The 25,846-nt window shown below is 42.7% G+C and overlaps 2 protein-coding genes across 2 annotated transcripts in view; both read right to left on the reverse strand.

Moving 5' to 3' along the window:
* Positions 1–15,823, reverse strand: part of LOC135176867 (cytosolic phospholipase A2 epsilon-like) — a 28,475-nt gene extending 12,652 nt beyond the window's left edge. The window contains exons 1-7 of the mRNA XM_064146290.1: positions 15,789–15,823; positions 13,280–13,352; positions 4,562–4,698; positions 4,145–4,276; positions 2,867–2,907; positions 1,821–1,863; positions 1,232–1,295 (exon numbers count right to left, since the gene is read on the reverse strand). Coding sequence (XP_064002360.1) covers positions 1,232–1,295; positions 1,821–1,863; positions 2,867–2,907; positions 4,145–4,276; positions 4,562–4,698; positions 13,280–13,352; positions 15,789–15,815 — 517 coding nt within the window. The 5' untranslated portion in view covers positions 15,816–15,823. The remainder of the gene's footprint in view (positions 1–1,231; positions 1,296–1,820; positions 1,864–2,866; positions 2,908–4,144; positions 4,277–4,561; positions 4,699–13,279; positions 13,353–15,788) is intronic.
* Positions 15,824–18,729: 2,906 nt separating this feature from the next.
* Positions 18,730–25,846, reverse strand: part of LOC135176873 (cytosolic phospholipase A2 epsilon-like) — a 40,457-nt gene continuing 33,340 nt past the window's right edge. Inside the window, exons 15-21 of the mRNA XM_064146303.1 lie at positions 25,404–25,518; positions 24,269–24,406; positions 23,894–24,001; positions 22,904–23,095; positions 22,263–22,432; positions 20,752–20,938; positions 18,730–19,502 (exon numbers count right to left, since the gene is read on the reverse strand). Coding sequence (XP_064002373.1) covers positions 19,294–19,502; positions 20,752–20,938; positions 22,263–22,432; positions 22,904–23,095; positions 23,894–24,001; positions 24,269–24,406; positions 25,404–25,518 — 1,119 coding nt within the window. The 3' untranslated portion in view covers positions 18,730–19,293. The remainder of the gene's footprint in view (positions 19,503–20,751; positions 20,939–22,262; positions 22,433–22,903; positions 23,096–23,893; positions 24,002–24,268; positions 24,407–25,403; positions 25,519–25,846) is intronic.

Below are 25,846 nucleotides of genomic sequence, written 5' to 3' on the forward strand. Positions count from 1 at the left end.
CTGCCCAGAGCCCTGTTGAGCTTTGCTTCCTAACCCCCTGGCCAAACCTCCATTCTTCCTTGGGACTGGGGTAAGGTTGAGAGGGGTAGGGGGAAGGTGAAGGGGCAAGTTGAGAGCCCCTCCTAGGGACTCAGGTTTCTGGGAGGGTTGTTGTGTTTCTGTATTACCTTTTACCTTGTATATTTCCATATATACTGTAAATATCTGCTTGTATATTATGCCAGCTGTAACTATAAGCTTCATCCCTATTTCCAGAGCTGGCTGAGTCTAGTCTGGGTCATTTCTCAAGTGTGTGTGAGGGGGGAACACCCAAACCATCACAAGAACCTATTCCTAACATCTAACCTAAACCTGTTATTTTCTAGTTTGAAATAATGTTTCTTTTGAAATAATTTCTAACACTTGCAAAAACAATTTCCAGGTTTGAACCTTCATGTAATAAGCCCCAGAAATATCTCTTCAAGTAATTGAAAAATGGTCTTTATACAGAAGCTTGGTTCAGGGTGAAATATACTCTGTAAATCCACACGTTCAAAGGTATATAATCAGCCTTCAGGAGAATTACCCACTCAAGCATTTTCAGCTTCTTTGCTGTGACAAATGAGCTCAACTGGAGCAACCACATGCTTCAGCAGTTAGCTGGACTGGGGACATGGAGAGCTGTCAGAGTGAGAAGTTTCAGAAGTCGCATAGGAGTTACACAGGTCCACAAGTGTGAATGCGACATGATACAGAAGCACTGTTTACAATGTGCAACAAATCTCTTTGGAACTATATTGCATGCCTTGTGTTCAACCCAGCAACGTGTTTTATGTGTTATACCCAAAGTATCATTTAAGAAGTTAAATGATAGCAAAAGCCCAGTCCTCATTCTGCCTATTTTCTTAATCTCTGAATCTAGAACCAGCAGGAGTTAGCTTCAGTTTAGGACTCAAAAAAAATTTTAATTCTCTGCACAAATACTTTGGAAAATTATCAGTCCCTGACAAGATATTATTACAGAGAAAAGTATTTTGTGGTGAAGCCAGAGCACATACTCCTCACACCACGCTCTGCAGTAATCAGTACATTTTTGACCAGCTGCAATCCCCTCCACAGGCCACTGGCACCAGTGAGGTTTTTTCACTGCAGCTTAAGTGACTTGAAAGCAGAATGTTGGAGTGTAAAACACTGAGCGCTTTTGCCATCAAGTGGCATCCAGATTTGCTCTGTACATCAGCAAAAGGCTCACCTGTGCTGTCCTTCTTCAGCCTCCCACCATTCACCTGCACCTCCAAACAGGAAACTTCACGGGACTGCAAGAAATAAGCAGGAAAAGAGGAGGAAAATGTGCCTGCTGTCAGCAGAGCTCTGCCTCGGCTGGTCTCTCAGACATGCACGGGCTTCTGGGCCACACACCTCGAGGGAGAGAAGGTGTCAGCCTCTAATGTCCCTATCAGGTCTAGGGAGGTGGCTTCCACATGGGAAATAACAGACACGACAGAGATGAGGAAATAGAAGGGATCTCATCTCTCTTCTGAAGAAGCAGACCCACAAGTGCCTGATGGAGGGTCAGCCACAGGGGAAGGCTGCCTGGGCTCAGCTTAGTTTGTGCAGAGGCAAGCACTGGTGGCAGCTCACCGCTTTCGCAGCTACACCCTTTCCCAGCATCAGTCACTAGTGGGTACTGCATGGGAAAGCCAACACCAAGACCAGCTTTAGCCTACCTCTCAGCTGATGCCCTCATGCCATGGCGTGGAGCAGCTCCCTGGTACCTTTAATACTAGCTTTGCAATAACCTCTGCTATACATCAGGGAAAGGATTATGAAATGAAAATTACCACCAAAACTCCATTAGTAACAATGTTTTCAGGAGGATCCGGACTAAAAGAAAAAACAGAAAACAATAGATTCAAAACCAGCACTCCTCTGTTTGTTGGGTCTTAAAAACCTTTTCTTCAATCATTACTTTGTTATTTTTATCTTTAGAAGTCCATCGTTGGACAGGCAGCATGGGCAAACAGCAGCAGAGATGCTTTCTGGACATTCAGTCCAATTTGCCTTTCACAGGCTTGAGAATGAACTTTATACTATTCGTTGCTGAATGGAGGGACTCCTTACTGGGTCAGACAGGATGGTTTTCTGACCACTAAGGCAAATTTTAAAAGGGATGTACTTCGCCACACTCTTTTTACTTTACACTAAATTGCACTCTTGCCCCATATTGCTCAGCTCAGAAGTAGGTGGTCAGTGCTGAAAAGAAGCTGAATTCTTCCAACATGCCAAAAAAAACCCCCAAACCTCCCCAAAAAAATCCCAAACAAACAAAACAAATCCCAACCCATATAAAATATTACTAGGTACCTTAAAAATAAACAACAGTGCTAGGACTGATTTACATGCCCATTTTCTCTATTAACCATTCAGTCAGCATAGAAACACAACCAAAAAAAACCCTTTTTAATCTATTCCCACAAATAAAACAAATTCCAAGCATCATTTTTTCATGTTCTTATGACAAAGCAAAGCATTTGGAATCCCACGATAAGGAGCAAGAAGGAATTTGAACCTTAAAATCTCCTCCTGTGAATAAAGCCCCTCGAAGCCTGGTGAGCAGCTGCCATCAAGGACATCTCCATGCTCCCATCAGCAACTGTGCAAGCTTCTCCATGTACCCAGATGCCTGGTGTAAATGGATGTACATCATGCACTGCAATGCACCCTTTCTCTGCTAAACACCTTACACAAGCATTTCCCAAACACCCAAAGTTCCTGCCTCGTGTTATTGAGATGGTGACACTGTTAGGGAGCCGCAAGCGTACACTGACGCTCTTTTACGTCAGTGACATTTCACCTCTGGCTTACATGTCTATTTGACCTTACACACCTGCTCTCCATAGTGAATTCAACTTCTAGCTCCTCCTTTCCCTGAAAAAAAAATAAATGAATGCAGTCACTGCAGGTTGACTCTCCTGTGAAGAGACAAACCTACGTGGGTCACTGCAGGTTGATTCTCCTGTGAAGAGACAAACCTACACGGATCTGTTTTTCAGGGGACTCTATAAGCCAGTGTCCACCTTTTGTTACTGCATGCACAACAGATTTGACTTTCTTCATGCCCTATCCACTGTACTTCTAGTGTCACATTCTTGTATTTTCATATCCATTATTTTAGCAGACTCCTACTTTAGACCTGACAGGCTAAATGCCATCCATGCTGCAGTAGCTCTTGGTTGTTCCTGCTTTCTCCAGCCATAGGTTGATTCACCTCTCACTGTTTCACAAGCAACCTGAAATTCTTTTCCTTTCTCTGGCACAAGCTTTCAAAGCTCCTCACTAACCCTCAGCATGGGCAAGGCTGGATTTCTCCAGTACAAGCAAATCATCTTGCTCCTATCTCAGCCCTCAACCATAGCCTGTGCAGATGTTAATATGGTGGAACACTTAGGCATACAAACTCCAGGGTGTTCTGGAGGGTGTACTTGGGTTTGGTGGAGTCTGCACACATAGACCTATTACATACTCAGTCTCCATCTTTGTCTTTTGTAATTCCCTACTCCTAATTTTAACTTCCTCCTACACAAGTTCTGGTGCAGCTCCTACTACCTTGTTGGTCTCTAGTGTGACTGGTAAGGAAAAGACAACATGGAAATCCTGTCTGTCCAAAACAATTATCAAATCAGTTAAGTATTTCTAGGCCTAAACACTGCCCTTAAAGCTTCATCATAAAGTTGTCTTAGACTTAGGGAACCAAGACCTGCTGGAAAACTCACAAAAGAGAATTGGGTCGGAGCTTATGACTGCAAATCACTACTTTTACATTAGCAGACCGTAATGCACAGTTTGGAACCAGCAGCTCCTGGTCCAAAGGGGCAGCCAAAACCATTTGGATAAACTCTCAATAACTGGACGCTTGAGGGCAGCAATCAGACAGTCAAGTCCAGTAACATTGGCTCTGTTTGTCTGTAGAAGCACCACCCAAAATCTGCAGCAATTACAGAGGCAACACTGCTTACCAATCTCTGAAACAGATGAACATAACCAAGTGGTGAAATGGTCAGTGAGAAAGGCCTATATATGAGGGGACCTGGCAGAGGAAAGATGAGATAACCACATTCCCACCTGACCACATCTCCTTATTTTCCTCCTTGAGTTTTATCCATACCTGTGGATTGAGCTGAAAACTCAACTGAATGTTTTCTCCAAGCTGGATTTTGGAAACATCAAAGAATACAGTGAGGAGATGATCATCTTGGGTTATTCTGTCCTCATCACAAACTTTCAGCTCCAAAATATTCTGGAATCAAAACAAACAAAAAAAAAAAGTCACATTTTTCTGATACCACAAATATTTTGGTTTTGGCTAACGGAATTTGGTAAAGAAGCTTAAGAATGAAGGCAAAGACAAAAGTAAAATAGAAAATTTGCAGACCATTGACTATTTGTGTCTTGCCCAGCCACTGAAAGCTGGAGATGTAGACTGACAGAATGTGAATTTTTAGTCGCTAAGCTCAGAGAGATCCATGTGTGGAAGGGCTACAAAGCAGGTTTGATATCTGATAGGAATATCTACTGTTCCTACCTTAACCTGGCTCTGAATAGTGAAGTGGAAGGTTTCATTCCATGTAGGGTTCTTGCTGTTCTGGACTGTCTTAGTGCGGAACTGCTGCACTGTAGCTGTTGGCAGACTGAGGCTCACATAGCAGTCTGACTGGGTCACTGTTGAAGACAGGGAAGGTGTAAAAACTAAGAGACCAATGAAATACATCTAATGCCCTGTAAGGTGTTGCACAGTAGGAATTTTTAAGTGCTGCATACAGGCAAATACACAGAATGCAGACCTGTAAAGCTAGTGTTGGACAAGAAGCTTGCTTTACCCTTTCTGAAAGCCTGCCAGTCTGTCCTTCTTGAGAACTACTTCATTTAATTGCCAGAAAAACAATAAACATTCCAAATTGCATTCCTCTGACAAGACATTCATAGCCAGACTACTTATCTATGTAGGGCTTCAAAGGTTCTGACACTGATCAGCCACCCATCAGGCAGCTGAACCATTGATGGTTCAGTTGCCTGTAAGACAAAGCAGATAACATTAACAGCTGTGATGGTGGCTGCTGGACACACAGAGCCCAGATCATACACATTGAGCTTCAACAGGTAGTTATGGACATGTCTTATTGTTTCTGGGGTAGCTCTGACTGTAAGTGCCATAGTTTGGAACATGCTTCATTTTCTCCAGCACATCTGGCTGCTATCACAGTGGCAACAGGATCTGGTTGCACTTGAGGTTCCCATGAAGGCTTCACCACTGTCATCCACCAAGACATTTGATCTCAGTCTACCTTCCTCCCTGTCAGAAAGCTGCTGAAGGGAACACACACATATATATACCATATTTGAAGCTTTTTTAAGAAAAAAAATTAACATTCTTTTAATTGTCAAGAAAAAAAACAGCTTGTGGAGATGATGAATTGCATTTGATCCTCTGCAGAGTGAATTAAAATGAGCACATGTAATAAAAGTGTCAAAATGCTGAACATTCAGATGGTGTAACACCTGGTTTGAGAAGGAGATGTCCTGAGGGAGAGTTTTTGCCAGTAAAGTTGTATTAAAAAAATATTGCTTCATGTCGCTATTTTCACCTGCTTCTGTGTGCTTGAGTCAGGGAGGGACAAGGCTATTTGCAACACTTGATGGGCAGGTGAAAGCTTGCCTGTGTTTCCCAGCACAGAGCAGCTGCTCCTTTGCACAAGATTCCCTTGACTTGGCTTTGATGTTTCAATCAGTGGTCTATTCAGGTCATAAAGGGCACCTAAGAATACTGATATCTCCAGATGTAGGGAGGACAGCTTTAGTAGTTTCATTGTTCTTTCCCAGATGAAGAGGCCAGTTGTAAAATTTGGATTCCCACTTGGATGCTGTTGTAGGGGCAGGACATTCAGAAGCAAAGCTTCAGTATGAAACAATGGTCAGCAGCCATCTGCAGCGCTTGCATCATCAACAAACACTTTCCTTCTGAGGCCAGAATAATCTGCCATAGTCATTAAGAAATAAAAAGCAAACATGAATCGTGAGGGTAACAATCCTGTGGACCCACGCTCAAAGGTCAGAGTTGATCAAGCTGCAGAACAATATCTGTTAGTTATGGACAGCAGCCTACACAAGCGCCAGAGATAACATGGAGGAGTATTGCATGAAAATGCCAATCCCATCATTAACATTATATTTCCTCCAGTTGTAACACCACCTACTCAAGCATTCCTGTCATTGCACTGCAGACGTCTCCAGCTAACTAAATCAACTCCTGTCCCACTTAGTGTTACCTGTAGACCTGGCTCTGGGAGCCAAAATTGGCTCGGACTTTTAATCACACTCTGTGTGTAGCTAAAAAAAAATCAATGAAAACAGTTTTTATTAAATTCTGCTGATTCCCTTTAAGTCATCTTTGTGTAACTGACCAAAGAAAAACCAAACCCAAAGACTTTGACTAACGAAGGTGGTTGTGGTGTATGCAAAGATAGATAAATTCTTTTAAAAAAGAAAATCAAACCACACAGAAACCACCTGAGCCTCTAACAGCCCTAATTGCTCCCAGACTTGTGTGTGCATACAGGAAATTTCCATGTAAAAATCCTGTGCTAGTTTGAAGCAGGCTAGAATGTTTTGGTGAGAAGAACTAGATTACAGGCTGTGGAGAGAAAACAATGGTGGTGTCTACTTCGCCCACAGGCTTGCTGAGATGTATAGGAACAAGAAACAAAAACATTAGATAACCACTCTCACTTGGGCTGCTGGCTGAGCTGCATCTCTCTAACCTCACCCTCCATTTTGGGCTAATCCACTTTGCTTCCTAACCCCCTGGCTGAACCTCCATTCTTCCTTGGGACTGGGGTAAGGTTGAGAGGGGTAGGGGGAAGGTGAAGGGGCAAGTTGAGAGCCCCTCCTGGAGACTCAGGTTTCTGGGTGGGTTGTTGTGTTTCTGTATTACCTTTTACCTTGTATATTTCTGTCTATAACTGTATATACTGTAAATATCTGCTTGTATATTGTGCCAGCTGTAAATATAAGCTTCATTCATATTTCCAGAGCTGGCTGAGTCTAGTCTGGGTGATTTCTAAAGTGGGGGAGGGGGGGAGCACCCAAACCACCACAAATCCTTTTTCAGCTCTTGGAAAGTCCAGATGGTCATCAGTGCAGGCTGCCATGAACTCTCACCCCTATAAGCAGATCAGAAGGACCCAAGTCCATAAATGTGTGAAGAATCCAAAGTTTCTTTCACTTACATTTCCCAAGCATCAATAGATGTTCTGACTAGGTCTGTTTGTGAAGAACAACCTATCAGTTGAAAAGTCCACTATTATTTTTTGCTTTTCTGCAAGTGGTGACTGTCTGCTACTGTGCTGTATGATGCACCTTCAGCAAACAACTACTCATCAGACAGCAGAGCTCTGGCTTCTCCCTTCACTGATCTTCTTGAGGGGGCTTCTGGCACAGCTGTTAAACAAACTTGGTTCCCTCTTCCCATCTGCAAAATGTGTTTGGTGATGCTCTTTGTACTTCAGGAGCGTTCTCTTGTTCACATATTTCCTAGGTGTTAAAAACAGTTATTTACAATACCCAGGAACCTCTTTTATGCATCTGAGATACCTCAGGCCTGTATTCTGTCTGCCCTTCTAGAGGCACAAGCAGATGTGGGAAGTGGAACTCCACAGGATAGGCTGTGCCCAAGCTGGTTGGTCACCTCACAATATGCTTTGTACCTAGCATCCCTTCACAAGGCTGCCATTGAGAGTCACATGCAAGCAAACCATCATTACTCTGGCACCTGAGCCTAACCACAGTGATTACACTCGCACACGGTTCACGCAGCAGGGCTTCACAGCAGCAGCTCAGTGTGTCCCTTCCACGGCCCACAGCACGTGAGCAGCCAGCAAACATGCTTGAGGTGGCAGATGTGGTATCACTGTGGGGCAATACCCTACCAAAAGCAGGTGTGGCAGCAGGTGTTTATGAAAGCACAGCCTCTTCCTCCAGTTATTACACTAGTTGCTAATTATCTTCCAGGCTAATAGCAGGACTGGATCTTAATTGTGCTTTACTATTAGAAAACATTACAGGAACATGACCCATGCTGAAAAACATCTTAGTCCCAGTGCCATGCTGCAGTCCAAACAGCATGGCACCAGCTGCTCTGGCTTGAGCTAAATTCCTGTCTGCCTACCTGCCCATATAGGCCTAAGTCTAACAAACAAAAGAAATGTGTTTATATATATATAAATTATTCTACTTCTCCTGATGCTAACAGACAAAAGATCCAGCCCACCTGTAACTTGGGCAGAGACCTGGCCATCCATCTCCTTTTGGCCTGCCTTTAATTGCTCACATTGAGGCTATATATAAGGGGTAGATTTTTGTGTGACTGTTAAAGTGTAGTTTTTATTATTGTGGTGAAAGAATCTGCACCAAGAATGCAGTCTCAAACATTGTTTGCCCAGGTTATCCTCTTGATCATGGCTCCCCACATTTGGACCCACCCATGTCACGAATTAGCACCACCTGCTGAGAAAAGCAATTTTCTTCTTCCTCCCATACTGTGGAGCTCAGCATAGATCTGGCTGAGGGTGGGTAGACAACAAGTAGGCACTGCGGTTTTCTGAGTAATTTGGATCACTGCAACGTCCTACATTCTTTCTTAAACAGGAATATGGGTTACTTTTGTGAAAGTTAACTTCCTTTTCCAGGCCCTTCACAGTTAGACTACCAGAATTCATTCACTCCTGAGAGATCATGTCCTGCCTCCAGGGAGCATTCAGCATTAATCTCCTGATAGGTGAACTTCAATAAAAAGCTTTCACATTTATCTCACCCAGCTCCTCACACTGGATGGAGCATTCTGCAAGTATTCCTACAACAGCATCACTGGTCTCACTTACACCCCTCCTTAAGACACCCCTTTGCTGAGATGTAGCTGAATAACCTCACTTTTCCCCCCACTTTCACCCTTGTGGGGCTTTATCAATCCATATCCCCCCTCCTCTTAATGAGATTTCAAGCAGCACCTAGAGCAATAGGCTATTGGTGCATAATTGCCACTGCCTAAATAGTGAAGTAATAAGTAACAATGAAATAGTAAGAGGAGTGCAAACACTCAAGGAAGACTGATTCCTGCAGTAAATCTCACAAGGAAGCATAGTTCCTCAAAGAGTAATCCCATGTACTGTATCTATTTTCACACTCTCAAGAGCCTTTCCATGGACTGATCTTTCACGTGGCAGAACAGTTTCTGCACCGCCACAAAACACAGGGTTTGATACAACAAATGCAAAGCATACCTGATGATTTTATATAGTACTGTACCTGAAAGAATATGAGATTCATATTAAAAACAAAAAATAAAGTGCCAAACTTGGAAGGTTCCAAAATTAACAAGTCTAATTTAAAGACATTTCCCCCCCCCAAAAAAAAAAACAACCACATTTTCTTACAAAGAAAATGCTGAAGAATATTTAACTCAACCTCCATTTAGACCGAGACCCACAGCCTGTGCCCACTGAAGGGTCTTGGATGCTTTCAGGGAACAGGTAGTGGTAGCTCAACATTCCTCACCTGCGTCCCCATCCAGTTGCCTACTTTTAGCTTATAAAAAATTCTATTTTGTTTTCTTTTCCATTTGTTAATTCCACCTGATTATTTAATTTCTCTTCACTATCTTTTCCTTTATCCTTTTTTTTTTTTACTTTTATTTCTTTTTTTTTTTTCTTTCTGAAGGAGGACCTTTGGTCTTGTTGGAGATGAAGATCTGTGCCAGAGAATAAGAAGCCCCATGTTCAGTGGGTATAGGAGGAAGCGTACAAAAGAACAAAAGAGAAGCATCATATAATGCTCTCTCATCCACCCCAATTTAAGATTCAGAGACTTCCTAAGCCAGCCTTCACTGGGTCTTTCTTCTATGAACTTGTCCAGTTCCTGCCTGAAGCCCACAGAAAATTTTTGGCACCTATGATCTCCTTCTGTGAAGAGCTCCCAAGCTCTCCCAGTGTTCTAGTTTGAAGCTAGCTACAATATTTTGGTGAGAAGAACTAAATTACAGGCTGTGGAAGGGAAACAGTGGTGATGTCTACCTCACTCATAGGCTTGCTGAGAGATATGAGAACAAGAATCCAAACATAGATAAGGCACTTCTGCTGGGGAGCTCCAAGCTGCATTTCTCTCTCTAGCCTCTCTGCCATCTCTGTGATTAATCCACTTTGCTTCCTAATCCCCTGGCTGAACCTCCATTCTTCCTTGGGACTGGGGTAAGGTTGAGAGGTGGGGAGGAGAAGGTGAAAGGGCAGTTGGGAGCCCCACCTGGGGACTCAGGTTTCTGGGAGGGGAGTTGTGTTTCTGTATTACCGTTTACCTTGTGTATTTCTGTCTATAACTGTATATACTGTAAATATCTGCTTGTGTATTCTGCTAAGCTGTAAATAATAAGCTTCATTCAATTTCCAGAGCTGGCTGAGTCTAGTTTGGGTGATTTCCAAAGTGTTGGGGGGGTGGGTAACACCCAAACCATCACACCCAAATCTGGAGCTGTAGTGGTTGACCAAGGATTGTGAGAGGCTGAGCTTGAAATTTGAACATCTCTGCAGAGAAAGCCATGTTTTTAAGGGTGAGTTGGACCAGTGCACATCCAACTCTCACTCCATTGGGGAATCAAGCTACAGATGAGAGACACACCCAAACCTGTGAACTGGCAAGTGTTCACAGGTCCAGGAATACCAGGAGCCCCAGCAAGCCTGATGGGAACATGGGTGTGCTCAGCAGGAATGGGGCAATGTGGAGAATGCAAACAAGGCACTAAATTCCCAGGTGGTACAGCTATGCCTCAAATACAGACATATGAAAATTAATGGAAGAAAAGGCAGAAAAGTGCCAGGATGCATTTAAAAGATTCAGGGTTTTGAAAACAGCATGAAGCAATTTAAATTGTCTTAGCTAAGAATATTATCTTATGCACTGAATGCCCATTCAAGGTCTTATCTGTTCTGTAGGAGATGTTAGTGAGGTTTTGAGTCTGCCATTACTGATTAATTTTGCCATCTCCATTACTTGAAAAATGGAGCACACAGATCAATAATTAAATTAACCTGCAGCACCAGGTTGGGAGAACTTCTAAACACCAGATGAGCATTGAACAGAGTGATTAAAAAAGTTCACAGACTCCTAGTGCAAGAAGTGGTCTCAAAAGGAGAAAATAATCCAGCGTGAATCCCACTTCAAACAAAAGGGTGAGTGTAACTGCCAAGAGATAGAATAGGCTGGTTTAAAACATGAAAAGTCTGTAAGATGACTGAGAAAGAGGTGAGACTTACCAACTCACTCTATTAAGAAATGTTTTAGGAAAAGGAAAGTGATAAAATTAGAGCTGGGAAAAAAGAACATGGGGGCCAGGGCAGAAATTAGTGTCAGGAAAATGGTACTGTAAAAAGTTCTCCATTGCTGGTGATGTTTCTGAGTTGCCTAAGGCAGTGTCAAGCTGATCTCTAGGGAGCTGCAAAGATGACTGAAACAACTTAGCAATATTCCCCCACAGTTTTACACACACAAAGTTTTTGCACAAGTGGCACCAGTTTTTTGTTTTTAGCCTCCCATTTCGCTGCTCCCTAGAGAATGCTGCATACCAACATGATAACTGCAGCTAACAAATGTCACACCCAGCAAAATCAAATGTTGCTGGGATTCAGCAGCTGGCAATCAAAGTGCCACAAGTGACATGACTGCTTTTGCTACATGACAGGAGTACCTAGTAAACAACACACTGACCTTTTTTCAAGTAGTGTTTTGGAGGCATTTCATGCACACTTTTCCCCTCAATATCTTGACTTACCATTTCAGACATGATAGCTTGGTGGTGAATATCTTGTTCTGTTTTGCAGGTAGCACGCAGCAAATGCTTCTCAGCATAAGACAAAGCAGCCTCAACCTGCAAACCCCATGCTGTGGGTTTACTGGTGTCCAAATCCCGTGCCACACTCCAAATGCACCTCTGTCATTCAGGTTTCCTTAAGCAGCTTTTTGTGCTGCTAGAATATGTCTTGGATTGGGAAATGCAAAAGCCTAAACATTTCAACACCTCTCTCTTGCTCCAGAAACTTTCTAGTATTGGGAAGGACAGCATCAAAATATCAGAAATTCCTTTAAGAATAAAAACAGTTTCAAGACCAAAAGAAAAAGCATTGATCTAGGTGAGAAAAAGATGGAGAAGAAGTTTGGTAAGCTCATTATGCTGATGGTGGTTTGATAGAACATGATCATGTGAGGAGATATTTAAGGACTACAGCTTTCCATGCTTCTTTCTTTCAGCTCAGAGTGCACTTTTTATACCCTTGAATAGATTATAGCTGTAGCATGAAATTTCTCTCCAGACTTTAACTGAGCTCATACAGACTCTTCTTCCCCATAAACACAGCAACAAAAGAGCATTTTACTCCTCTTCAGTGAAAAGCAGAGTAAGAAACACTTCTTCATATTCCTTTAGACTCTAGAGATACAGCAGAATTCAAATTACACAGACTCAGAAAGGCTCAGACAAATGCCTTGTCTTGCATCATTTTCATTGACCAAATTATGCTTGGTCTGGTTCCTACAGGAACTTTCTGGGTTCAGACCTTCTTAGTTCTATAATTGAATGAATGCAAGACAATTAGCCATCTCCTCAGGTTGGAGATGGTTGCCATTCAGACTTTGTTTTCTAGTGTTTTGCAGTTCAGGTATTTATGGAGCATTAATAAACTTCTGCATAAATATGATTGCAGAGAACACAAATGCTGTAAGCCCTCAACTAAAATTTGAAACATGGCTGTTCCTATAGCTGAATCAAATTTGACAGTCCATGAGAGATGCCAAGTATGCAGTCCTGAGCTCAGGTGAAATATTCTGTGGTAGGCCCAGAGATGCACATGGTGGACACTACCATAAGGAGGAATCACAGAAAGAAGTGTCCCATGTAAACGTCTTATGGCAGCCCTCCCTGTGAATAAAATCCTTTCCTTGCAGATTCAGATGGGAAATACTTTATGCATTCTGTGCAAATATCTTCTGAACCACAACCAGAACCTAGACTTCAGCATTACACTGGCAACTGTATAAGAATAAATAATACCTTCTAACTGTATCACCTTATCTTCAGCATACCACAGTCTCACATCTTCTCTCTCTCTCTCCTTTTATAAATACTCTGGAGTGTTTGCGACACTTGGATGCATTCCAAGTCGCTTTCCATGTAGGTGGATGCTCCAGGGGTATAGCAGATACTCACACAAGTCTGCTTTCCTGGCATTTTTCATCCGTATGATTTTTACGGTGAGCAAGTTGCACGGAGATGGTTCTGCCTGTTGAGCAATGTACAAAGTGCATGAGATGAGCATGCAGAGAGGAAGAAAAGAGGCACAGTCAGAGAGCATTGAATTCAGTGTTTCAATTCCAACTATCCAAAACTTTGATTCAGAGTTGAGGGTCTTCCTTCTTCCCAGAAGGTTTGCAGTAATGTGTGGCCAGAGACCCAGTAAGTACATTCTTATCATGGACCAAATCTGAGGTTATACTTCCCCTGTACTCAGCACTGGTCAGGCCACACCTTGAGTACTGTGTCCAGTTCTGGGCCCCTCAATTCAAGAGAGATGTTGAGGTGCTGGAACATGTCTAGAGAAGGGTGACAAAGCTGGTGAAGGGCCTGGAGCATAAACCCTATGAGGAGAGGCTGAGGGAGCTGGGGTTGTTTAGCCTGGAGAAGAGGAAGCTCCGGGGGGACCTCATTGCTGTCTACAACTACCTGAAGAGACATTGTAGCCAGGTGGGGGGTGGCCTCTTCTCCCAGGCAACCAGCAGTAGAACAAGGGGACACAGTCTCAAGTTGTGCCAGGGTAGGTATAGGCTGGATGTTAGGAGGAAGTTCTTCGCAGAGAGAGTGATTTGCCATTGGAATGGGCTGCCCAGGGAGGTGGTGGAGGCACCATCCCTGGAGGTCTTCAAGAAAAGACTGCATGAGGCACTTAGTGCCATGGTCTAGTTGACTGGCTAGGGCTGGGTGATAGGTTGGACTGGATGATCTTGGAGGTCTCTTCCAACCTGGTTGATTCTATGATTCTGATGTTCTCCATTTTCCATTATAAGGAAACTTGTGGTAACCCTCAGTTTGGTGTGTCTGACACGACCCAGTCATACATGATAGTGAGCCCTGCTGTGTTATTAACAGTGCTGACACACATCTTGGTCTTTGCAAACTCAAAGGATGTCATCTAGATCCACTCCATTTCACAACAAACAGCAGACAATCTGGCAGGGCAGGAATTAACAACGATATCATGGTGCAACAACACTCCTCATCAGCTGCTTTATAGCTATAAGCTCCACTGTTGTGTTTGACACAGAGCACTGCGGAAGTGTTTTCCACAGACATAGAATCATAGAATCAACCAGGTTGGAGGAGACCTCCAAGATCATCCAGTCCAACCTATCACCCAGCCCTAGCCAATCAACTAGACCACGGCACTAAGTGCTTCATCCAGTCTTTTCTTGAACACCTCCAGGGATGGTGACTCCACCACCTCCCTGGCAACTCTGTAATTACTTCTTTCTGAATAATTCAGCCCATGCAACCTTCCTTTAAACAATTTCACAGAGAAGACTCAATGGAAATCATGAAAAAACCTTTAACATTGAGTGATTATCAAAAGAAATTTAGTGGACCTGCCAGCAATCTGGCTTGACTTTGTCAAGTTCTCTCATCCTGGAAGTGTTTAAAAGGAGACTGGATGAGGCACTTAGTGCCATGGTTTAGTTAATTAGAAGGTGTTAGGTGGTAGGTTGGACTTGATGATCTTGAAGGTCTTTTCAAACCTGGTTAATTTGTGATTCTGTGATCCTAAGCAAGGATCAGACAAGCATAGCACTTAACCAAAAGTATGGGAGCTGAAAGTGAGGTACTTTTTTTCCCTAGATAATTGTCTTTTTCAAAGGAATAAAGGGAATGAAAACTGCACATTAAATGCTCTAAATGAAAAACACACACAGACAAAAAAAAGCAACACAAAGAAACCACCAAAACTAACCAAAATCTCTAAAAAAAACCCCAAAAACAAACAGAAAATAAACCCAAAAAAGCCCCTTAAAATCTACCCAAAAAAAAAAAAAACACAAACCCCAAACACAACCAAAATTAAAACCCCCAAACCACAAAAAAAACCTCACAATAAAAAAAATCCACAAGCAAAAACTAAACAACAAGAAGACCAAAAATTAAAGAGTAAAAATATGCAGTGATGCAACAAGCATATAAAAGACATTTGATGCAGGCTACCTATAGAGCAGGGAACATCACTGCAACAAATCCATAGGGCAGTACACTACAATGTGTCACCATTCATTCCTTTAGGCTCAAAACCCATTCCACTGCAAAGTCAGCTATGTTTAACACCTCACCTAATACTAGTTTCCATGCACTCATTGACACTGGTGATACCTCCTTATTCTTCCTCAGTGGGATGTTTTGTCTAATTTGGTTAAGTGGAATTGCAGCAAAGTCCAAAACCATTTTATTTTTTTTAATCAGAATAGTTAAATTAATGCAATATTAAAATCCTTTCAATCCTGAAGGCCAAACCACCAAGTAGGCACCAATCCCAGGCAGAAACCCTGCTTTGCTCTCAGCCTTAGTGCCAAAGATGAAGATGCAGGACATGGAACAACATTTCCTACAGCAAGTCCCCTCTGCCACCAAGGAGCTGCCTGTACTGCTCATGACAGAGCCTCCTCTTTCCTTTTCTTACCTGGCTCTTACTGTAGAACAGCCCCATTGTGACCTTCTCTGTGTCCAAGCAAGATGTGGCAGTGGATGGTTATAAAAAAGTCCCAAGCAGGCAGGTTCTCGTGCTTTAAGCTGTCAGGAGTAGGCAGGCAGGTGTGTTAGTGCCTGACTCAGTGCCGCCTCACCTCTCCACCTCCGCTTGAGCAATCCCCAACTCCTCCTCCTCCTCCTTGATGCCCAGGAGGTGAGTGCATGCTGCATGCCTGTACTGAGGCACAGGCACCCAGGTTCTGGCCACAGTAGAAGGATGGTCTCTGCATCTGTAGTTAGAGGAACATTCAGACATGAAAGGGATCTTCTTTTTACAGTTATAAGAACTGAGCAAACGTTTTATATTTTTAAGCATCCTCACCGCTTCTTGAGGAGGTCTGTTAAACTGCAGCCACTTGTGTAGAGGTGGCTTACACCAGCCAGGGTCCATCTGGCTGCCCAGGAGTGGGCAACAAGGACTTCTTGGGCCAAAGACATCTGAACAAACAGATGTGCATTTTGTAGGTTTTTATTGCCTAAAAGGAATAGGTGAGTCTGCCTTAAGACACACCTGAAAGAGTTCTTTTATCCCCATTACTGTTCTAGGGCAGTAAGGTATCTCCCAGTCAAGCAAGCTATTGCAGTAACAAATAAACATTAAACCATTCCCAACTCACCTGTTGAAAGTGATAGAGAATTCCCCTTGTAAAGGCAAAGATTTAAAAGCCCACTCACTTTCTCAAAAACGTTGTTACTTTGTGCATTTGCATTAAAGTGCTTTGGTAAATAATCTCCAAGAGGATACACTGGGGAGGGTGAAATTGACATTGACATTAGTGTTAATTATTTTGCTGTGACACATTCTTTATGTTCTCACATTTATAAGGCATGAATCATGTGCAGTGGTCCCTGTCTGAGTGAAGGAGTCCACAATAAGCAAAAAAAAAAGGGAAGACTTTCTTTTTGAAAAGGCATCATCCTTGCTACTTTGAACTTTAACAGAGAAATTGATTTCTAAGCTATATCATTTCACTTTGCAATGAACTGAGTTGACAAAAGTAACTCCACAGATTCACAGAATCATAGAATCAGTCAGGGTTGGAAGGGACCACAAGGATCATCTAGTTCCAACCTCCCTGCCATGGGCAGGGACACCCTACCCTAGATCAGGCTGGCCAGAGCCTCATCCAGCCTGGCTTTAAATACCTCCAGAGACAGGGCCTCAACCACCTCTCTGGGCAACCCATTCCAGGCTCTCACCACTCTCATGGTGAAGAACTTCCTCCTCAACACCCAGTCTGAACCTACCCATCTCCAGCTTTGCTCCATTCCCCATGGTTTCAATTTCATAAAACATCTGGCATTTTAAGACTCTCTGACTTAACAACTAGACCAAACAAAGGTCACCCAGACAAACCTTAAACATAATAAGGGTGACCATCAAGTCATCAGTCAGAGGAAGGTAACCCCCAAAAGCAAATGCTCCTAGAGAGGTTGCAAGGAGCTCAGTTATAAGCCTATTGAATGGTTTTCTCAATGATCCACAAATTTGAAAACAAAAATCACTGAAAGTGCCCTGTTTCAAAAAGATGATTTTGAAATATTGAGAAAGATTAAGAAAGAGCTGAAGAATCACCTTGAGAGCAGGAGGAACTCCATCAGAGAGGGAAAGGTAGGTTTCATGTCAGCAAATGGGACACAATGCAGAGATACCCCAAGGCTGACTTGGGATGCAGCACACCTATGTCAGTACAGTTATTAGTCATGGTTACAAGATGGGCTTAACTGGCTATGATGAAAAGCAGGGCTGGTCAGGCTAAGGCTGTGTCATGCACCCATCTGACAGTTTTCTGTCCTATTCTTGAGTAAGCTTCTGCTGTAAAACAGGCTGAAAGATTTTCCACCCTGCTCTGTTACACTTCCAACAAATATGTCTTCAAAAGCATGGGAATACAACCAGAAGTTGTATTCTGAAAAAGAGGGATCCCATAAGCTGATCTGGAGTTGAATCACAACCACAGCTGCCTTGCACCCGGAGGGCTAATATCTAGGTTTAAACATCCAATGCTCTATCTGAAAACAAGGTGACACTGTGCTCAAGTGTTCCAGGTGCATGAACACAATGAACATACTGCAAAATATGACCACTCCTCCTCTTCTGCCACCCAAACTGGTTTGAGATGCGCCACCAGCTGTTTTTTTTCCCCATAGGAGAGAATCATTTTCTCTCATCCATTTCCTAGAACTTTATTCTGTAGAAAAGAATTGGAAACTTCTGAGCATAATCAAGACTCCTGATCTCAACACCAATTCTGCCCTGGTGACTCAGCCTGAAGTTCATTGCAACAGCAGAAGCCTTTTATCATCAGTTTGGAAGATAATCCAAAGCATTTTCTGAGCTGTTATGCCTGGTCTCTTCATGCATCACAGCTCCACAGCACAGAGCTCTTGTTGTGAAAGCCTGAGCTTGTGATCTGCCTGTTGCAGAGATGCAAGAAGGGAGCTTTTGGCACCTACTTTTCTCAAGAAGACCTCTAGAATTTTTGATGATGGGAAAGCACTCTCTCAAGGCCATCTCTGTAAAAGACCATTCACAGAAAAGTGTTCAACAGTTGCAAAAGGAGGTCTGGGAGATCTCTCAGGAGGCCTTCTTGCATTGCCCTATTCTATGCAAATCCATAGGAGCCACTTCCCATCTTATGAAACAGTGAGGAAAATTGCAAGGACATCTTTCAACAGCAATCAAGGCAGGCGAGGATGAGTGAGACAGGACAGTCAGCAGCACATACAGCAGCAAATGAAAGGAAAGGTGGGCAACAGGACTACTACTTGGGCTGAGGATACGTGGTTCTGTGAAGAAAAGCTGAGAGGTCTCATTTGACCATCTGAAACAAAGACAACCAAATTCAGGGGTATTTTTTATTGATGGTGAAAACAGGGTAGATCTTTACAACACTGGTAGTAACTTAAGAAATCTGTTTTCAAGGACTAGTGAAGAAATCCAGTTAAAAAAACAACAACCACCATGCTTCTTAGTGGCCATACAGTCAAATCAGAGATGACAACCTTCAGTAACTAAGGTAAGACCAACACAGTGCTCAGTCTCAACAAAGGAGTTCTGGGGATTGCTGTTCTGCCAGACAGAAAAGATGACACATAAATACTGCTTTGGTTCACATTTTAATGTGCAGCAAATTCCACCATTATCTTATAGAGCACTCTGTTAATCGATATGGAATGTATGTATCAACTGGTAAAGTAACAAAAGTAAACACAAATTTGCTGCTTTGAAGTTTGATTTGGATTAAGACCCTGATAAATTCCAATCTGCTTTGTTGAACATTTATATAAATAACATGAATTGGAGTCCAGCATGTCCTCAGGATGATGTTATTTCCAGTGTGAGTATCACTGGGGAGCATTGAACATCTTGATTTCACCAGGAAATAGACAGCTTGAGAAATACCATCTGGAAGGTCGAAGGCAGTGAGCAGTGATTAATAATTCTGCTGCTTCCTCCGTGCCACTGCCAAGCGCAAGGCTCGAATAATCAACTTCTCATTATTCAGGACATTGTAATCAGTCAGGTTCACCAGCTTGTCAAAATTCTCTTCACTGAAACACACCTCCCGTGTGGTAAATGGGGAGAGGATGCTGGAGACATCAACTTTGCCTTCTGGCATCTCTTCGGGACTCCTTTCTACACCTGAGGCACAAACCACAAGGAGATGCACCCGTAAGATTTTTTTTATGAGTCATTTAAGTTATTACAGGCAGAAAAGCAAGACTTGGAAAGAAATATATGATTTTCCAGAGGGAAGTAAAATAAGTCTAGAATCACTGTATTCTTCAGAGTCTATCTGAAAATTTTGTATAGCTGCTCAAGAGAGTCCAAGAGAGGACTAGGAGGATGATCAGGGAACTGGAACACTGCCTTATGAGCAGCAGCTGAGGGGCCTGGGGTGTTTTAGTCTGGAGAAGACTGAGAGAAGATTTAATTGATGTTTATAAATATCTGAGGGCTGAAGGTCAAGAGGGGGGACAGGCTCTTCTTGCTTGCTCCCTGTGACAGGACAAGGGCAATGGATATAAACTGCAGCACTGAAGGTTCCACCTCAACACAAGGGGGACTTCTTTTCTGTAAGAGTCACAGAGCACTGGAACAGGCTTCCTAGAGAGATTGTGGAGTCTCCTTCTCTGGAAACTCTCAAAGCCCGTTTGGATGCATTCCTGCGTGACTGTGTATGGTCCTGCTCTGGCAGAGGGGTTGGACTCAATGATCTCTTTGGGTCCCTTCCAACCCCTAACATCCTGTGATTTGGGAATGAAAGGAAAACTGATTATCAGCAGCACTTGTAGGCCAGCTCTTGTATGACATAAAGTCTCTGTTACTCAAACTAGAAAAGTGCTAGTAAAAGGAAAACAAGACAGTCTCGTACTGCATGAAATAACAATGATCTGACTGAAAGTGTAGAAGGAATGCTGGCACTCAAAGGTCACGGATCATATTAAAAACAAAGATCTCTGTCCCATTCAGTTCTCAGTCTGGGAGATCACTCTTAAATATGCCAGCAAAACTGTGATGATAGAGCTACCACCAAAAACTCCACAAGTTTTGTCTCCATCTTTGTTTGCAGGCAGAAATGCATTACAAGATCATGCCTGCAGGGTGAAACAGCTTGTGTTGAGAACCTAGCACCCATACAGTGTTACCTTTGTGCTGCCTCTGGTAAGGCCTGTGGAATCAATGCCTGCTTTCATCTCAAATGTGTTAGAAGGGCCTCTGAAGTTCTCACAGTTCAGATATACTGACAGAGACACTTATCAGTGATGAGACTGATAATGCTGGCATTGGAAGGAAGGTCAGAGATGGTGGTGAGACATTAGATATGTAATGGAGAGGACACAGCAGGCAAGGGATTTTTTATTACAATTGGTAGCTACATGTGACTCACCAGGAGCTTTATATTTCTTGAAAGTGTCATTTACTAGTGGAAAGAAAAGCACTGTTGGAGCCTGTGGACTGTCAGCATCTTCAAAAACATAGCACTCCTTCAAGTTTTCCCTGTCTTCCTCACTTATCTCAATTCTGGGAAATGGAATTCCTTGCCCTGAGATGTACTTTGCAATCTGATCCAGAGGCTGGAGAAAGGAATAAAATAAATGCAATTAATACAAAGGGTCAAAACTCAAAAAAGTTGCAGGCACCTGGATTCTACAAACTCCAGCAGCTAAATCAAATATTCCAAGGCTTGACTCTTCCTGCGGGAAGATGTAATGTCTTAAGTGAAAACAGCTGTAGCCACAACAGTTGCTTTAGGTCAAACAAGAAAATAACAAGGTTTCTGAGCTTGCAAATGGAGCCAAAAGCTACAGGACTGATTCTGTAATTCCAATGAAACAGGTGCAGAAGAAGACAGCAAAACAAATGAAAGAATGAAGAGAGAACACAGCAATCCACCTTATTCTGTCATTGTCTTGACTTCACTTTCCCAAGTACTTCTGTCTTCTATATCTGATCAATACTGACTCCCTTATTTGCAAAGACATTTATCAACATATCTTATGACCTTACAGAAAAAAAAAACCAAACACCACTTTGATAGATAAATATCACAGAGCCACTGAGGCTGGAAAAGACCTCTGAGGTCATGAAGTCCAGCCTATAAGCCTATGTTCATTTGTGTATTATTGTCATTACATAAGCAGCACTAATTGCATTATTTCTCAATATTAATCAAGTCTAACATCAGCTTATAAATATTCCTAAGAATAACATAAGATAAACAGGCCCAGAGACACATAAGGTTTCCTGTTTAATCTCTTTGATATTGTCAGGATTTGAAAAATCCTGTCTCTGTAACTTCTTTACAAGCTTGACTTGTCAACACCTACTGAGTAGAGCTCCAGAACATTCCTCAGACAGTTCTTCAAAACTTTTTAGATCCACTGCAGTGAAGACTTGAGCATCTCCCCTACAGAGAGAGACTGAGAAATCTGGGGTGGTTTAGTTTGCACAAGAGAAGGTTGAGAGGAGATCTGATCAGTGTGTACAAATATCTGAGGGGTGGGTGTGGCCAATCTCTTTTTGGTGGTCAGCAGCAAGGAGACAAGGAGCAACAGCTACAAACTGGAATATAGAAGGTTTCACCTTAACATGAGGAGAAAATCTGTTATGGTGAGGGTGACAGAGCCCTGGAACAGGCTGCCCAGAGAGGTTATGGAGTCTCCTTCTCTGGAGACTTTCAAAACCTGCCTGGCTGTGTTCCTGTGCAAACTACCCTAGGGGATCCTGTCTTGGCAGGGGAGTTGGACTTGATGATTTTTGGAGGTCCCTTGCCACCTCTAAAGTTCTGTGATCCAGCTTCCATTCCAGCACAGGAAAGTTAGTTGGTTTTACTAACAAATGCTAGAGACTGAAAGACCATGGAAGGGAAAACATCTCAGATACCAAGACTTTTCTTACCAGTGTCTGCGACCCTCCACTGTAATTTAAATGCAGGATGACATCCACCTCCCTGTTGGATCTCAGAAGCGGTGGGTAGCTGGTATTGATGAAAAAACCAGTGTCAACCAGGGAGAGCTCATCGTTTGCTGTTTCCAGCAGTTTATTTGGGAAGGAGTCTATCACTGTGTCTGAAACAAACGTTCCTCATTACAACAAGGAAAAGCCAAGACTGTTCACTTGCAGAAAAGTAAAGAGGTAAGAATGGAGAGTTACACAGTTACACACACACCACCGTTCTCCTTCTATGCCTTTGAATCACTATCAGCACTGCTTTACAGGAGTGATGCACCACAGCTTTTTCCTTCCTTCCTTCCTCAACACACCTCAAGCAGTTTTGTCCCTAAAGCAGAGATCACTCCTGCCTCCTTTCCGCTGGGTTCACCTTGTCCACTGGAACACAATCCTGAGACACCCAAATTCAATTTCACCCCTCAAAAAAATGAAATGCTTTTCAAATCTGCCTTCCACTTGTTCTATTTGTGGAAGGGAGAAGGTGAATTTTGTAAGAAATCAGTCTTGCCTCCTCCTTTTTCTTAGAAATCCTAAATGAATTCTCAAACCTAAACCTCCCAGAAATGTTACAGAAAAACATGCTGTGCCTTTCCAGGTAGAAAATCCTTTGCTCTCCAGGTACTTGTTATGCATCTGGAAGCCTCTGATAAAATTGGGATACTGTGCAATGGTTGGGCGTCCCGTTAAGACATCTCGCAGCGTGGAAGAGAGGACATTTGAAGGTGTGAATAGACATGTGTCCACTTCATAGGGATTCATCGATAAAAAGGGTTCCTCTTCTGCAAGAAGGAAAGAAAAAAAAATGAGTTTGGGACAGTTTTCTGAAAGGAGCAACTTTTTTTAAAATAGAATAACCACAGTTGTCAGCATCCCTCACTGCAAAGGCAAATCAAACAGAGCTGTAAGCCATTAAGGTCTGTGTTACCCAATAGAACTCAGCATTAGGCAGTGAATTAAGGGACAGCTACCTGCAGGCAGCATGCTGCAAGGCTGTAAGCACCACCTCCCTCTCTAGGCTTCCTCAGATGATGTCCATCTCTACTGCAGCATGTGGTAGAGGGGAGAGATGAGTTCCCAAAAGTATAGTAGGACAACACTGGCCTTTGAAAAGGACACCTTCAGAAACTTCACCCAGCTGCAAACATGAGCTAAGTTAGGAGACCAGTCACTCCAGGTTCCTGGTGCAATTTAACAGCAGGAGAGCTTTCTCCATGGGCAGTTTGGTGGAGAAAAGAAAATAGCCCTCTGCAAGGTCTGTTTTCTCTACTGGTCACATTAGTGGCCAGAGGACCACGTCCTAACTTCACCATCTTATGATGCGCTCTTAATATTTCTGCATGTTGATGGAGACTCTTTTTATGTGTGCATTCCTCTAAATCAGGCAGAAACATTTCTCAATTAACATCTCTGTTTTGCTTTCCTTTATCCCTCTCTGACTTTGACAGCATCTCTTTAGGCATTAGACCTCTGCACAGGATATAAGCAACAAAAGTTAAGTGATAACCAAAAAAAAATGCAACCAAATAAAACAAAAACACAAACCAAAAAACCCACCAAAGAGCCAACAATAATCTCACCAATATCTTTTACTCTATCTCTGGTCCATCTATACCAGAAGTCCTCTGAATCAACGGCCAAATTCCAGACATACATCGCATCTATGGAAAATATACTACTCCACATGCCTGTAATGGGAAAGAGATAACAGAAACTGATTGATGGAGTAGTCTCAGAAGAATTTTAATTGGTACCTACCTTCAGTCCTTCCCCTTGGATACTTCCTTTCTGTCTGAATGGATATATTTGTGGGTATACTTCCCAAGTATGTCCTTGCAAATGCAAACTCATACCTGCTCAACCTGTTTGCTGGTGTCTCCCCAGTACTGTCCACCTCAGCCCACGTGCTCACTCACACCAGCTGCCTCCCGAGTATCCCTCTAGGCAGTAGTCACCTTGCATATAGCAGATCCGAGTCTCTGAGAGCCTCTTCACCATCCTTCCCATAAAGAATTCACTTCCAAAATGTTCTGCACGAATAGAGGCTCCGTATTTGAGGAGACTGACTTCATAAGGAGTGAACTCCAGCCACTCTGCAGCAACAGCAACCAGATCATGAAAAGGCAAAAGATCTGTCAGCTATTGCTAAACAGAAGAGTGCCAGACAACAGGAACAAATCATGAAGACCACACTGGCTAGCTCCTAACATGCTGTTCACTTGCTCCATGGGTATCTATGCTTTGTGCAGTACTAGTGCCACAAGGTCTTTTCATACCAAGGGAGGCTGGTACCAGGCTGTGATACAGCAATCACCAGCAGATAAGCTCTGGTCTGAATGAACCCATAAGAGTACCCTGCAGTTAAGCTTACCCAAAAGTATGTATTGCTCATGTGTGACTCTTTCCCCTTAGGGTACCAGTGACAGAGAACTTAGCATTCACTTAGTGGTCTGTACTCGGCTGCTTGTATTAAACAAATACTGTGAAAAAAACAATACTAGACAAAATTGTGATTTTCCTGCCAATGGACCCAAAATTCAAGGTTGTCCCTTTAATTATTCAAAATAAGACCATGTGGAAAACTCATAAGAATTAGTTTCATTACAAAGTTTTGGTGACAAGGATAAACTGTGAGTTTGGCATCCTGCGTGCTATAACTATATTTTCATTTCCAGTAGCATAGAGAAATTGAATTCATGTCTGGATTTGTTTTTATTTTCAAAGATGTGTCAGTATTGTCTGAAATTTTAAAAGGGGTGGGGTTTTTTGCTGTTAGGATGAAAGAATCACAAAATGGCCTAGGCTGGAAGGAACCTTAGAGATCATCTATTCCAACCTCTCCCTACATGGCCAGGGATGTCTCTCAACCAGACTCAGTTGCCCAAGGCCTTGTCCAGCCTGGCCTTGAATATCCCTAGGAAGGAGGCATTTACAACTTCCCTGGGCAGCCTATTCCAGAGTCCCACCATGCTCATACTGAAGAACTAGAAGGACTACTGTATTATTAAAGATCATTACATGCATTTAGATATTTTTTTTTCAGGTGACTGAGATTACAAAGTTGGTAAGAATCTAAATCAGAACCATTACCTCTGAACGCCTGGGCACTATAGCTGGACTTGAGATTGATGGCCACGTAGATGGGCAACGGATTCTGACCATTGTCCACTGCCTGCCGTTGGTCCGAGAGTCTATGCTCATCTTTCTGTGTTTCATTACAAATGGTTTATGGAAAGAGATGAAAAACAGCTTGCACACAAAATGATACGATAAGAATTAACAGCTTTATCCAGGGTCTCCTTCCCCTACTCAGCTCACTGGATATTTTCAGAGATATCTGTCATGAGATTTTTCCAATCTTGGCAAGTATCCTAGAGGAAGCAGCTACACCCTGTGTGGGTTCTCAGGTTTTGAGATATACAGAGAGATTGATTGTAGATTCAACAAGGACAAAAAAAAAATCACAGAAATAAATAGGTGGCTAATGAAAGTTAAAGCACTTTCCTTGCCTGGATCTCAGTGAGCAGAGCTGA

Source organism: Pogoniulus pusillus, chromosome 1 (assembly GCF_015220805.1).
Source record: "Pogoniulus pusillus isolate bPogPus1 chromosome 1, bPogPus1.pri, whole genome shotgun sequence".
Lineage (NCBI taxonomy): Eukaryota > Metazoa > Chordata > Aves > Piciformes > Lybiidae > Pogoniulus > Pogoniulus pusillus.